Raw genomic sequence first — 14764 nt, 5'->3', positions numbered from 1 at the left:
ACTCCCGAATTTGATGAGTTAATTAAATAAGGAATGAAGACAGAGTCAAATATGAGCAGAATTTCACCTTTAAAACGTGAAATAAGTTAGAAAAATGCAGTTGAAGTAGAGGCCAAGTTTGCTCGGGGACGTACATACAAATTTTCAATGAAAAACTCTTTGAAAGCAATTAGAGAAATACAGAAGAAGAGAATGTGGGATAATATTAAAATGTATCTTAGGGAAAAAGAATATGGGGATGTAAACTAGATTTGGTTCGGGAACAAATGGCATGGAGGAAATCTTGTGTGCACACGGATGAATTTTCGGATTCTGTAAAGACAGAGAATATAAGGGAAATTGATTAATTATCAGTTATTCCGGGAAAAATTTTGTGTCATTGGGTTGGCCATAACTGAGGAACACCGTGGTCAGAATACACGACCTCCTGGCCCCGATTTGAACCTCAGGTTTTCCAAAAGATGGCAGCTCTCATATCGCTTTAGTCAACATTGTCTCTCAGGAAAAGTTAACTTGTATATTTCCACGAGGGTCTGCTGGTTATCTGAAGTATATTTGATCTCATTTAGCAACTTTTTGTGTTGTGAGTCATTTTTAGGAATATGGGTTTAATTTTCATGTTAAGTAAGATTTATTTAATCGAATTGGGCAAGAATAAAACTGACCAATGGAGACCGCCTAGTGTCAAATTTAATCGAATTTAATTTAAGCAGTTTTAGAAATAAACATAGATTGAGGATGTTTGAGAACAGAGTGTTGAGAATATTTGGACCGAAGAGAGATGAAATGACAGAAGGTTGGAGAAAACTGCATAATGAGGAGCTTCATAACTTGTACTCTTCTCCAAGTATAATTAGAATGATCAAGTCAAGAAGGATTAAATGGGTAGGGCATGTAGCACGAATGGGGAGAAGAGAAATGTATATAGGTTATTTTTTGGAAAGTCAGAAGAAAAGAGACCACTGGGAAGACTAAGACGTAGGTGGGTGGACAATATTAAAATGGATCTTAGTGCGATAGAATGAGTTGGTGTCTTTTGGATTGATCTGGCTGAGGATAGAGACCAGTAGAGGGCTCTTGTGAAGACGATAACGAACCTTCGGGTTCCATAAAATTCTGGGGAATTCTTGAATAGCTGCAGAATTTGCGGCTTCTCAAGAAGGGCTCAGTTCCATGAGTAAGTAAGAAAGTAAATAAGACGTGAAGGAGGTCCGCCCCATAGCTCAAGCGGTTAGTCGCGGCGGCCCGGGTTCGATCCCGAGTCTGGTCAAGTGGGATTTGTGGTGGACAAAGTGACGCTGGGGAAGGTTTTCTCCGAGTACTTCGGTTTCCCCTGCCAATCTTCATTCCAGCAATTGCTCCACAATCGCCCTCACCTATTATCTGGGGCTGGTAAAATAGGCCAGAAGTGGCCGGAGTACAAGGGACTTAGTCCCACCCCACTAGCAAAGAAAGAGCAAGCCTAATAACAGACTCATGTGTTATAAACTTTAACATTCCCATTGGTCTGTTACAGTTCTGGTGTTGACCCTGAAGGACCAGAGACCATATCCAGGTTACCCTGCAACTCTTGCGAGGTTCGACGTCAGTGCTGCCACATCAGAGAGCAGGACAGCCACCATTCCGCAGAGTGACGAGAACATTGGAACATGAACAGCACAAACTGACGGAAAAATATGGAACGTGGAATGCGACTTTGAAATCGTGGATATTTAAAACGTGTTTATTCACTTGCTTATTTCTAATAACTTTAACAGCGCGTGTTTAGTGAGCCGATCTATTACTGTGTGTTAGTGAGTACGTGAACTAAAGTTCTTTAAGTTGCAGTGAGCGGTTTAAACGACTTCATGGAACTACGCCCTTTGGTGTAGTGAAGATTATGTTAGAAATTCGCATCGAAACATTCCGTTGTGGATATATTTTGGTTATAATATTAAAACAATTAACATTTATGGTTTTGCTGTAGGAATATTAACGTAGAATATATGGTGAAAGTGTTAAAATTGGCGTGATATTTTTACGGCCAGAAAACTGCACTGGTTGCGAATATTCCCAGAATTTCTTACTTTTATTAATTTTTGTTGTTGTTTATAACAAGGAGGAAATTTACTGGGATCGGTTTGGTTTTCTTCAAGAACTTTTCAGTGAAGTGTTTGTACTGGGCCAAGCTGGACATAGTCAACGTTTCAGTGTATACAGCGGTATCTGCTGTGGAGGCAGGACTTCGATCCTGTGATGGACAGCAGGGTCGGCCCGCAAACGGTGAGTAGAACGAATTACTCCTAAAGAATTTTTAAAGATAGTAGGGACTATCTTACATAAGATCTATCCAGTAAGCTATTTCTTTGCATACTCATATATATATACTCATGTACGAGTATATAGGCTTACATAAAAAGGCAAAGCTATCCCTGTAGCAGGCCGTGGAGGCCTATGTGATTGTGAGACGTCGAGGCTCCCACATTATCTAGACAATCGATTCAGATGGCGGTTAGGTTGTCAGCCTTACGCGACGGCTGAACTTTACTGCCAGGAATATTCTTGGTACTCATTTCTGTTAGAGGCTGTGTCGACCCCAGGGCCATAGTGCGGCTGGAAGGATTAGGGCAATTGAAAATTCCAATGACCTCATCGGTAATCGAACCTGCGACCTTTCGGCTTGTAGCATAATGCTTCAACAAAATACGCTACCCCATGCCTTACTTTATGAAAATATAAATTCTTTTAATGTAGCAATTTTAAAATATTTGTGGCCGCGTCTCATGTCATATGCTCAAATTTACTGCGCACATATAATATGGCGTTCCCACACTTTTTCTATTGAAACGTGTATTTTTCGAATAATTACATAGGCGGAAGCGCTCTGTTCGAAACTGCGCTACGTTGAGAATAGAAATGCAGATTATTCGATTGTTTTAACGGAGAAAAGCGCAAAGCAAAGGAAGAAAAGGGCAAAGGATAAATACAACGAAAGAAAATATTCCCCGCGGAATTTTATGCATCCTTTCCACCGGAATGTTATAGGCCTATATACTTTCATGCGGTGATAATATTAAAAATAACCTGTTTTATGATATAGAAGAGACATAGAATACATAAAAGGTGATAATTGCCTATTTAATAAGAAAAATAAACGTGGGTGTCACAAACGTTGTCTAACTTCCTACCCTTCCATTAAAAACGAAGTTTAATTGTTGGAATTTAATTGGAGAATTTTAGCGATGTTATAATTAATTTCCCGTTCAGTTTAATGGTCATATATTTCAGTAGTGAATGCTCTTTCCCTTAATGCCGAATGCCGTTATTTTAGCTTAAAATTTTAATCTTTTTCCACAAAGAAGAAACGGTTTCTTACGGAACCCATCTCCGGGCCGTCGATGTGCTCGGTGTGGCTCCCGGGTAGATTGTACGAACCACAGACTAAATGTTTTTTTCTGCAATGAAGTCCTGTCACCGATCACCTATGTTAATATGCCTGCTTTCCAGTGGAGACTTTATTGGGTACAGTCACCTTTCGAAATTCTGAATAAGTAGAATGATCAAGTCAAGGAGGATGAGGTGGGCAGGGCATGTAGGTCGAATGGAGAACAGCAATGCATATGGGATATTAGTGGGAAAGCCAGAAGGAAAGAGACCACTGGGAAGACCAAGGCGTACGTGGGTGGACAATATTAAAATTAATCTTAGAGAGATAGGATGGGATGGTATGGATTGGATTGGTTTGGCTCAGGATAGGGACCATTAGAGGGTTCATGTGAACAAGGTAATGAACCTTCTGGTTCCATAAAATGCTGGGAAATTCTTATAAATATACAAACTTCTTCTGTACTGATCTTTAGATACTGGGAAGTTATTTTTATTGAAGTTCTACCATCGTAAAAACGAAATAAAAATCGGAAGGGCATTCAACCCCCTTGGACCCTGGCCTCTGATTTTCATTTTCATGATCATTCTACAGACGGTAGGACTCCTTGGACGAGTGATCAGCTCGTCGCAGAGCCTCTACTTGAGCGAAGGACAACATAGAGACAGAACAAACACATACACATAACAAATATCCATGCCTTGTATGGGATTTGAACCCACGATCCCGGCTTCCGGGCGAACGAAGACAGTACTTGCCTTAGACCGCTCGGCTACCGTGACCGGCATTTTAAATTGTTTACTGATTCTAGAAATTTTGATGCCAACAATTGCTACTATCCGTTTTTTTTTAACGTTTGCTGGATTCGGCTCGCCTGTACTGAAAGAGATTCGATTTTTCAATTGACTTAATCCTTCCAGCCGCACTGTGGCTCTTGAGTCGACTCAGCCTCTAACAGAAATGAGTACCAGGAATATTCCTGGGTTAAAGGGCAGCCGGCGCGTAAGGCTGGTGACCTCACCATTATCTGTTAGCCGATTGTCTAGAAAATATGAGAGCCTCGACGTCTCACAACCTTATGGGCCTCCACGGTCTGTTACAGGGTTAATTTTACCCTTTTCTTTTATACTGAAGGCGTCTGATTCTTTTCACGCTTTCTAGGGTTTATTTATGTGGCCTATTCTTCTGCACGTTACTGTGATTTTAATGATATTTTGAAAAAAGCGGCGGTTTGTGTTGCACTAGAAACGGAAACTAAAGACCGAGTGATTCGTCATCAGACAATCTGGCTATCAGCTATGCCAATGATGAGCTGAAAACGAAAGCTTCGTCGATCTTATTCGTCTCCATAATCAGGTCGACTTCATGAAACTGATCACTCGTGAAGATTTTAATGCATTAATTTACCATGAAATCTTCAGGTGTTAGATATGTCCTATACTTTTTATTGCCATTTGTTTTTATCTATATTATGCAGAACCCGATTAAACTATTTTGAGATTCGCTTCTGATTTCAGCATTCGCCAATTTTCCATGTTTATTTAAAAGATAAACTGCATTTCCTTCCCGAAAGAAACTCGGTGTAACCGTGGCACCCTGCAAGAAACCAAACATTACTGCTTGTATATTTTACCGAAATTTAGTTTCACCTACCGTGGATGCGCAGTTATGTCTGACTATAGATTCAATTTAAGTTGTTGCCATCTCTTGGATGTCACAGAAGAGTTTGATTTTATCTCTGCAAGATGAAATGTAGGATTTATGGTGCATACATTTCTTTTGGTGGGGGGGGGGGCTGTTTATCTAATTTGTAGGTTGCATTTCGATTTATACATAGTGTGATGTGTGTGGCGCAACAGGAACCATGGGTCACGTGACCTCTGCGGACTCGCGATTGACGTCACATACCCCCACTCCTTCCATCATTACGCAACGCTCGGCAACAGATATCAGGTATTGTTGTCAGGTGTGTCTACCTACCCATTGCCTAGCAATAGCCGCTGCACGGACTCGCCTGTTGCGTGACGTCACAGCCTCGCGCGGAGGGATGTTTACCGTTCGTTGCGTAATAATGGGAGGAGTGGGGGTACGTGACGTCACTCGTGAAAACGCAGAGTTCACGTGACCCCTACTTCCTGTTGCGCTATCCAGGTCACAATATTGATTTATTACTGAACATCCTATTTTTGGTAGGCCACACCATATTTTCGTATTTCATTTTTGACGAGACAGTTTTCTGGAAATTTCAGTAAGAATTTAATTACTTTCATATAATTTATTTTCAGTGGGGTACATGCCGTATCTAATCTAATGATTGTCTTCAATTCCAATTTATTTCCACAGTCCTAGACTGTTTTTCCTGCCACATGGTCAGAATTCTCCAAATTGTGAGTGGTTTTAGTTGAATGAAATTGTGCTGAAGAGGTGGAGGGGACAAGTAAATGACTTGTCTGCTCTGCAGCTTGCATTCATCCAATTACGCGGAGCGCCATCTTGAAGCCGTTAATGAGGTACTGACCAAGTTACTATAGGGTAAATTTGTTTTTCTGCTTGAATCCAACTGTATAGCTGTTCCGAATTTAAAGTATGGTGACAATATGGCTGGAAGTCAGAATAGCGGAGCCACGAGAAACGACTGTTGCTGGGTAACGGCCCAAAAACAACTGTCCGCAAAAAACAATAGGACTCTGGAATACGGTGCCAGGACACCAAGGTCTTAGTAATAAATGCTTCAGACACCTTCCCAAAAGGCCACTTGTACATTTGACACATTTATTTGATCACTAGACCGCCTCTGTGGTGTAGTGGTCAGAGTTCCTGGCTACAGATCCAGAGGTCCCGGGTTTGATTCCCAGCTCTATCGGATTTTTTGAGAAGTAGTGGGTTTTGAACGGGGTTCACTCAGCCTCGTGAGGATAATTGAGGAGCTATTTCCAGGAAATAACGACTCCGGTCTAGAAAATCGAAATTAACGGCCCGTGGGGATCTGTTACGCTGACCGCGCGACAACCTCTATCCACAAAAGTTGGCACTAATTTCTCCGAGAAGCGGCGGTCGCTCGGTCGGTATAGTTCGCTTGCAGATTACAGGCCCCGGGTTTGTTTTTTGTCTTATTTTATTTATGATTTTGTTGTGAGATGTGTTTAACGATTAGTAATATTTACCAAGGTTTGATATGTATATTAATGAAACGATCTCTGAAAAATTGAATATCATAATAAATGCAGTTTTACCGAATGGTTTTATCAGAACATCCGGCGCCCCAATAACAAATTATTCGTGAAACCAGGAAGGGAGAATTTTGGAAAATACTGGTCTGGGGGGACATTAATGACCTTTTCCACGTATTTCTCAAACCTTCAGCAGGTTTCATTGAAGTTCTACAAAGAAGACATTCACTAATTTGCTTTTAATTATCCTCGTGTTAACTGCGTTCAGTAAACTTCAAAGAATTCTGTGTACCACATTTCTATGTAGGCTACACCCGTTCCAGTCTTCCTTGTTCTTCTTTACTAATTAGGGCACTTTGACATAAAACTTTCTGAACTGAGCGGTAGAAAATATTTCCAGAAATTAACCTTCTCCAATTTGTATGTTACCTATGAGCTGTTTTATTATTGACCTTCCAAATGCGCACAAATTGCCACAAATTTCCACTGGGAAGACCAAGGCGCAAGTGGGTGGACAATATTAAAATGGATCTTAGAGAGATAGGATGGGGTGGTATAAATTGGATTGTTCTGGCTCAGGATAGGGATCATTGGAGGGCTCTTGTGAACACGGCAATGAATCATCGGGTTCCATAATATGCTGAGAAATTCTTGAGTAGCTGCAGAATTTGCGGCTTCTCAAGAAGGGCTCAGCTCCATGAGTAAGTAATCTATACAGGATGTCCGAATGAAAGATATCCAAAAATAAAAATCATTATATCTCAGAAAGAATTTATTATACACATTTGTGGATTACACCATCACAAAGGGAAATTATCAAAGTATTTTTCTGAGTATATAACTTTCTCAATAAATTTCAGTGTGGGCTCCCTTGGTGGCACGACAAATGTCCAGGCTTGAAGCATGTTTGGTGTTACCATAGCCACAGCGTCCCTTATGCGGGCTTTCAGGTGTTGAAGTTCGTTGCTCTTAACCTGGTAGACAATGTTCTTCACATAACCTCACAAGAAAAAATCCACTGGGGTTAAATCTGGCCACCTAGGAGGCCAAGCAGTTGGTCCATCTCTGCCAATTCATCTCCCAACCATCTCTCTGTCCAGCTGATTCCTAACATGGTGGCAGAAATGTGGCTGCGCTTGCGCATAAGCCGGGTATGGAAAAAAAATCTTAGATGNTACTTAGAGCACGATGTTTTCCACAACTTGTATGTGAGGCATATTTGTTTCCTATTAAAATAGTATTCCCATAACTTCGTGCTTGGAACATTTTGATAGATTACAGACCGTTACCGCTTCCCGGGCGATTGGGATCTTTTTTAAATTCATGGCAGTGTCGTGATCAATAAACCAGGAAAAAATCCCCCATTGATGCATCAATGAGTGAGGCATGGTTGCCGCCAATATGTCATCACTGACATGAAGTAATGCATCAAGGCTTCACGCCTCCTCCCCTTTGTGTGTGTGGAGAAGTTACGTATAACTAAGCGACCACGAAAATGATGATGGTTTCCATATATATCCGTGTCGCTCGCCTCGCGACTTGCATTCGGGACGGCCGGATGAGCGAGTGAAGTGAGAATGCATATGTGAATTAATTCGTGTATTCCCGAGTTTTTGACAGCTTCAGCTGCGGGCGGTGATTGAGTGAGTGATGGATGGGTCTGCTGCACTCGATAATAAATATACGAGATGTGAACCCCCCCCCCCCCCGCGAGGACAGTAGACCAGAGTCAGTACCACTCAGTGTGAGAGAACGGTGTTTTGGAGTGTTTTGTTGTGTAAAGAGTTCCGAACCCATTCTGTTCTCTTTCCGACAAATTAACATTACGAAGTATAAGGTAGGTCGCACACCGGCATGCATCAAAATATGTAACAATCGAGACACGATGTCTGCAACATGACGCAAAGAAAGGAGCGCAGTTGAAACGAATGAGGTTATGAAGACCGCCGCACGAGGCGTGCGTCAAGACATGTAACAGTCAACACACGATGTCTGCGACATGACGCAAAGAAAGGAGCACAGTTGAAACGAATGAAATTATGAAAACCGCCGCACAGAAGCGTGCGTCAAGACATGTAACAGTCAGGACACGATATCTGCAACATGACGCAAAGAAAGGAGCACAGTTTAAACGAATGAGATTATGAAAATCGCCGAACACCGGTCTGAGTCATGATGCTGACGTCAGCTTCATGCTGATGAATCACGAATGAACCGAGACTGCGTCTTTTGCCTCATGTCTTGATGCTTGTCTTGACGCAGTTGGTGTGCGGCCGCCTTAAGATTTGTGCTGTTGGAGTACCCTAGATGTCAAGTTACAGGATACAAATAGGATCACTGGGGTTAGATTCCCACAGGGGATAAGCTCTCCCCGTTTGCCGCTATTGTTTCCAGATAAAGTGACGTGTCCATTCGTTCTCTTAGGGTGTCATGTCCGCTCTGGCGTGAGTAACGTGAATCTCATCATTCAACTCTGCATATTTCAGAGACCTAGAATGCATGGAGTGTTATCTCCAGGTCTACTATACCTGTCACCCCGTGGTCACAGTAGATCTGCTTTTCAATTGTTATTTATTTTGCTAATACCGTTCATACCGACTGATCGACAGCCGCTTGTCAGCGAATTTAGTGCCAACTTTTGCCTATAGAGGATGTCGCGTGGTCAGCGCAAAGAATCCATACGGCCGTTAATTTCGGTTTTCTAGACCGGAGCCGCTATTTCCTTGAAATAGCTCCTCAGTTATCTTCTCGAGGCTGAGTGAACCCTGTTCCAGACACACTACTTCTCAGGAAAAAAACCTGGTAGCGCCGGGAATCGAAACCGGACCTCTGGATCTGTAGCCAGAACTCAGACCACTACACCACAGAGGCAGTCTGTATAGTTCGCTTGCGGACTAAAACCACGGAGTTTTTTTAATACCGTTCATAATGACACAGCTTCTCAGATGTCACATCTGCCGAGATTTAATTATAGGAAAAAGGATATTATGGAGTGTAGATCCATTGCTACGCAACGACTCGGTAAACATACTCCCATGGTAGCCAATACACCTCTCTTAAGTCCATATTGCTGGAATTTTGCATTGTTTTTTGGAAAAGAAACAAGACTGTTTTTAGATAAAGCAAAACGATGGATAATGTCCAGAAACAAACATTTGTACTGTCATATTTCACTAGCAAAAATGACAAAACATATTTGACAAAAGAATTGAATCTTAAGGGAGAAAATTTTCATAACCACAACTATGAGAAAAGCTAATCCTACATGTCTGACAAAACCAAGAAACAAGCATTCATTTGGTTTGTGACCGGTAGGGACTGTTGTCTAAAGGAAGATTACCTGACGATTGCTGTGAGATTTTGTTTCTACAGTCCATTCGCGGAGACGAGAGAGTCCTCGTAAACAAATGCACGCGGTATCTCCTTCGCTCTTTGAATGAAATCATGCAGCGATCACGTGATGCGTGTATCATTGCAAGGGCGTCCAAAGTTCACTCTTCAGTCTGAATGCAGTGAGTACACTGAGTAACTGCGCGCTTTGTCCACTCCTTGCTGTCAGCTGTGGCGACTCGGGGCTTGCTTTGTTTACGCTGTCTCGTCTCCGCGAATGGACTATAGGTAACCGTGGAATATCAGTTTCTTTACAGAAACATATGTAAGCTAAAATTAATTGCCCCGAAGAGAGACCAGTATTTCATCGACATGGGCTTAGTGCATTTGGACAGGGGACCGATGGACGTAAATCCTCACCTTGTGTTTGTCGAGGTGCACAGGCCGAAGGTACGGGTCGTACAGTAGTTTTTCAGGATCCACATCAATAGGGGATTGTCTGCGACCCTTTGTGCACAGAGGCCATTGTGGATTGATGAGTCCCCAGAATGCAGGACCTGCAACATGAAGACTTTTCTTACTATTGCCTGGGAGCCTGGATAGCTCAGTCGGTATAGCGACTGCCTACTAGCTGGACGATTGAGGGGTCGGAGTTCGACTCCCGTTTGGGTCAAGAATTTTGGATGGAATCATCCATCCAAGCTGTGGGGTCCAACCAACCTCCTATACAATGGGTACCGGGGGCTCCTTCCCGGGAGTAAAGCGAAGTCAAGAAAATGTGGATGTCTACATCCACTCCCCCATACGTCTTCATGGTATAGTGCTTAATTAGTTAAGCACAGGGATAACTTTACCTTTATTATTGCCTTCTCAAAAGCTGTGACATGTGTACCTTGCAGTAGATTCAGGTGACTGATAAGCTTCACGCTTCCGCTGCTTTACCTCTGATGAAAGAGGTTGTCTGGAAATGGGGCGGAGAGAACAAGTCCCTAACACAACCAAAAACAGATCGCTCTATTCCGTCAGTTGAGTCCCAGCGAAATGTTTTCATGAAGCGTGTCCTAATTTGCTTCCCATAATTACGGACAAAATCAAGGGCTGCAATGTACCACATATGAGTGAAACAAGACATTTATACAGAATCGTCATAATAGAATATTTTGGAAATCACCGTTAGGGACGCATGGTATTTTCTTGAATATTACACGACGTTGTCAGAAATGAACTATATTGAGAGATAAAAGACAAATTAGAGAGAATTTGGAAGGTAACTCTCATTACCTATCTGTTAAAGGTAAAGCTATCACTGTAACAGGCCATGAAGGCCCATAGGGTTGTGAGACATCGAGGCTCCAACATTTTCTGTAGACAGTCGGCTCATAGATGGCGGTAAAGTCAGACTCTGGCCACTCTCACCACTAGGTCGCAGAGACGATCAATTATGATATATTATAACAGATAATTATTCTTTAAATCACTGATTATACAGCATTTAGTGTGCAATTAATGTATAACTCTTAAATCCTAAGCGAGGTAAGAAAATTCAGATTTTCACTCATATATTTCGTCAATTAATCATTAAGAATTTGAAAGAGACCACTGGGAAGACCAAGGCGTAGGTGGGTGAATAATATTAAAATGGATCTTAGAGTGATAGGATGGGATTGTATGGATTGGATTGATCTGGCGCAGGATAGGCACCAATGGAGGGCTCTTGTGAACACGGTAATGAATCTTTGGGTTCAATAAACTGCTGGAAAGTTCTTAAGTAGCTGTAGAATTTGCGGCTCCTCCAGAAGGGCTCAGCTCTATGAGTAAGTAAGTAAATAACGTAAATTTATCTCGCATTTTATCCTTCGTTATCTAACCGGTTCTTTAAATAATTTTTGACAATTATGAAGTTCAGGAGAAGGTTTATTTTCTGGTTGAAGGGAACTTCCTATGTAATCAGCAGCTTACATATAAAGTGTGTCACTCCATTAGTAGGGGGAGAAAGACAGACTGTCTGTCAAACTCGAGTGAGTGAGTGAATCGATGTTCGGAAATTTTAAAAGCTGTCATTTAGATCCGTCATATCGATGGGGTCCGAACTTTAGCATTATTCATGATCCTTTGCTGATAGATCTCTGGAGCAAAACAAACACCGCCAACTGCAACTGATCAACATACAATAATACAGGTATATAGAATATGGGGGTTTTGATTATTGGATTTATTGACCATTTACAGGTCGTACTGCAAACAACTATAACACTATCGCTATTTCCAAACNCACATATACACGGTGCCAAATCCCAGAATACTGCTTTCTTCAACTATAACACTATCGCTAGTTCCACACTTTACAGTTCACTGCTACGCACACACTTGTGTCCTCAGTTTTCACTAGTCGTATCCTGGCAACGGATTTTTAACAGTCTCATTGTAATTACAGCACACATAAAGTCTTCAACTGAACTCGTTGTCAAGGAGCTTTTAATTATTGGATTTAATGACAACTTACAGGTCGTATTGCAAACAACCATAACCTACCGCTCTTTCCACACTTTACAGTTCACTGTTACACACACGCACACTAGTGTCCTCAGTCTTCACTAGTCATATCCTGGCAACGGATTTTTAACAGTCTCATTGTAACTACAGCACACATAAAGTCTTCAACTGAACTCAGTGCTATCTCTTCTCAATCATCTACCACCGCCTTCTCAAAAGACTCCCTTAACCTTTAAAGTACGAATTTGTTTGAACGGAATTAAATATAACGCTTTATTTTGTTATTTTAATCGATAATCGATTTTGTCGTCTTCCACCGTAATCACTATAATCGTTAGCAAGAATGTATATATGTAATTTAGCCAACTCAGTTCTGTCTCTGTCCACTTGATTATAGCTTGATGTTGGCTTAATGGTTGGTCTCTCGCTGAACAGACATGGAAATACACGGTTTGGCCCCTCCTACTTGTACTTAAGAATATTACTGCTTCAGCCTATACAGGTAGGAAATATACAAAAAAGTTACATAGTTTTAGACTGTTTTAATATGCACATTACATGGTTCTATAATTACTCTGTTACGGACCTAATTGCAGTACTTGGCGATGTATTATGAAGCATACATAATTGTGTGTCAATCCAGTGTGCAGAGTTTCCTTTATAAGTATCGGGCTATTCCTGTGACCAACTGTTTGTGTATTGTTATGGAACACGAAATTTTGTCACACGTATCAGAAATTGAAATTGTTTCTAAGGTCAAGAAATGGATGGTTTTTGTTGCGCAAAAGAAATGCAAAGCAATTTTGTAATGGAGAATATATATTTTTTTCGTCCAGTTCTTTGCGGCACAGTTTTATAGAGCTTGTTTTAAATTTACAATTTGGTGCAAATGTGGAATAAATTTTGAAAGATCAATGTTTAGTTCTTCTGAAATATCTTGAGTTGTTTTGCGTGTATCCGCTTCAATAATAACCTTCAATTGTTTGTCATCAATCGCAGGAGGACGTCCCACCACGCCGCCCTCAACTTCAAGGCTCTCAACTTAAAGCAGGCCAAATACTTTGTTGACATTGCGAGTTTTTCCGCTGCTTCGCTTCCTGTTTTGAACTCATACAAAAAAAAGAATATCTCAAATTTGCTGTTTATCCATCTTTCATTCGAGAGTTAAAGTTAAAAAACGTAAAGCTGTCCCTGTGCTTAACTAATTAAGCACCACGCCTTGAAGAAATATGGTAGAGTGGAGATGTAATTTGACCATTTTTAAACTCGAGAATAGATGGAGTTGTTAGCTTCACGCTTTTGTCACTTTACCCTCACGGATACACCTGCCGGTGCGCATTTTATACAGGGCTGGGTGGGTCCCAGAGTCGGGGTGGACGTTATGAGAAGGGAAAATTTTTGCCCCCCGGGAATGGAACTCTGACTTCTCGGGCTTCATGTCCGTAGCCCACTTCCTATACCGTCTGAATTTTACCTGTACCCAGACTGTGATTTACAGAGATGTCAGGGAATGAATAGTTTATTAAAGAACATATATAGAACATCTTAAAGGAGCCGGGATAGCTCAATCGGTATAGCGACTGGCTACGGGCTGGAAGACTGAGGGGTCGGAGTTCCAGTCTCGGTAGGGTCAAGAATTTTCTCTCCTCAGTGTCGTTCAGACCGGCTCTGGGGTCCACCCAATCTCCTATACAATGGGTACCGGGGGCCCTTTCCCGGGTGTAATGCGGTCTGGGCGTGAAGCTGACCACTCACCTCCAACTAGTGCCGAGGTCAAGAAAATGTGGATCTATAAATCCAATCCAACATACGCCTTCTTGATGTAGTGCTTAATCAATTAAGCACAGGGACAACTTTACTTTATAGAACACCTTAAAGAACTTACAAATGAGTGACAGAAATGGACTCACCATTGCTCGCTCATTATGTGTAATGAGCGGAAACGTGTAATTTGTAGTGAATTAAGGCTTGAACTTGCTAATGCCAATACCTGCTGTGTAAGTAATTCTAATGACAGTGCAGGGAATAAGGGTTTTTATGATTGATTACGATTAAAGTGATATGTAGGTGGTAATTAAATGATTGTAACATTTGCTTTCAATATGGACTGCAATATCAGGCTTCACTAACAGCACTTGGCGACGGCTGTAGTTATGACAAGACCTACAAGGCAAATACTCGTACACTGTACACGGAACTGAATCTCTTAGTTGGAATATGACTGCCTTTCAGCCATGTTTATTGTTTTCTTCCTTGGCACTACAGCCCCAGTGGGCCTAGGCCTACCTCCATGAACTCCGTTCACTTCGGTTTTTCTAGATCTTACACATTCGGTAGGACTCCTTGGGCGGGTGATCAGCTCGTCGCAAGGCCTCTACCTGTACACAAACACAGAAAAACGCACACA

At 41.7% G+C, this 14764-nt stretch overlaps 1 protein-coding gene and 1 long non-coding RNA gene across 3 annotated transcripts in view; one reads left to right on the top strand and one right to left on the bottom strand.

Annotated features, from left to right (window-relative positions):
* Positions 1–14764, bottom strand: part of LOC111864640 (carbonic anhydrase-related protein 10) — a 346880-nt gene that overhangs the window by 134108 nt on the left and 198008 nt on the right. For both annotated transcript variants that reach the window (XM_023852036.2, XM_023852029.2), the window contains exon 3: positions 10285–10421. In XM_023852036.2, coding sequence (XP_023707804.1) covers positions 10285–10421 — 137 coding nt within the window. The remainder of the gene's footprint in view (positions 1–10284; positions 10422–14764) is intronic.
* LOC117282335 overlaps positions 1517–14764 on the top strand; it is a 300835-nt gene continuing 287587 nt past the window's right edge. The window contains exon 1 of the long non-coding RNA XR_004513056.1: positions 1517–2262. This is a non-coding gene — a long non-coding RNA (uncharacterized LOC117282335). The remainder of the gene's footprint in view (positions 2263–14764) is intronic.

Source organism: Cryptotermes secundus, unplaced genomic scaffold, assembly GCF_002891405.2.
Source record: "Cryptotermes secundus unplaced genomic scaffold, Csec_1.0 scaffold284, whole genome shotgun sequence".
Lineage (NCBI taxonomy): Eukaryota > Metazoa > Arthropoda > Insecta > Blattodea > Kalotermitidae > Cryptotermes > Cryptotermes secundus.
This window is presented reverse-complemented; position numbering and strand designations above follow the sequence as displayed.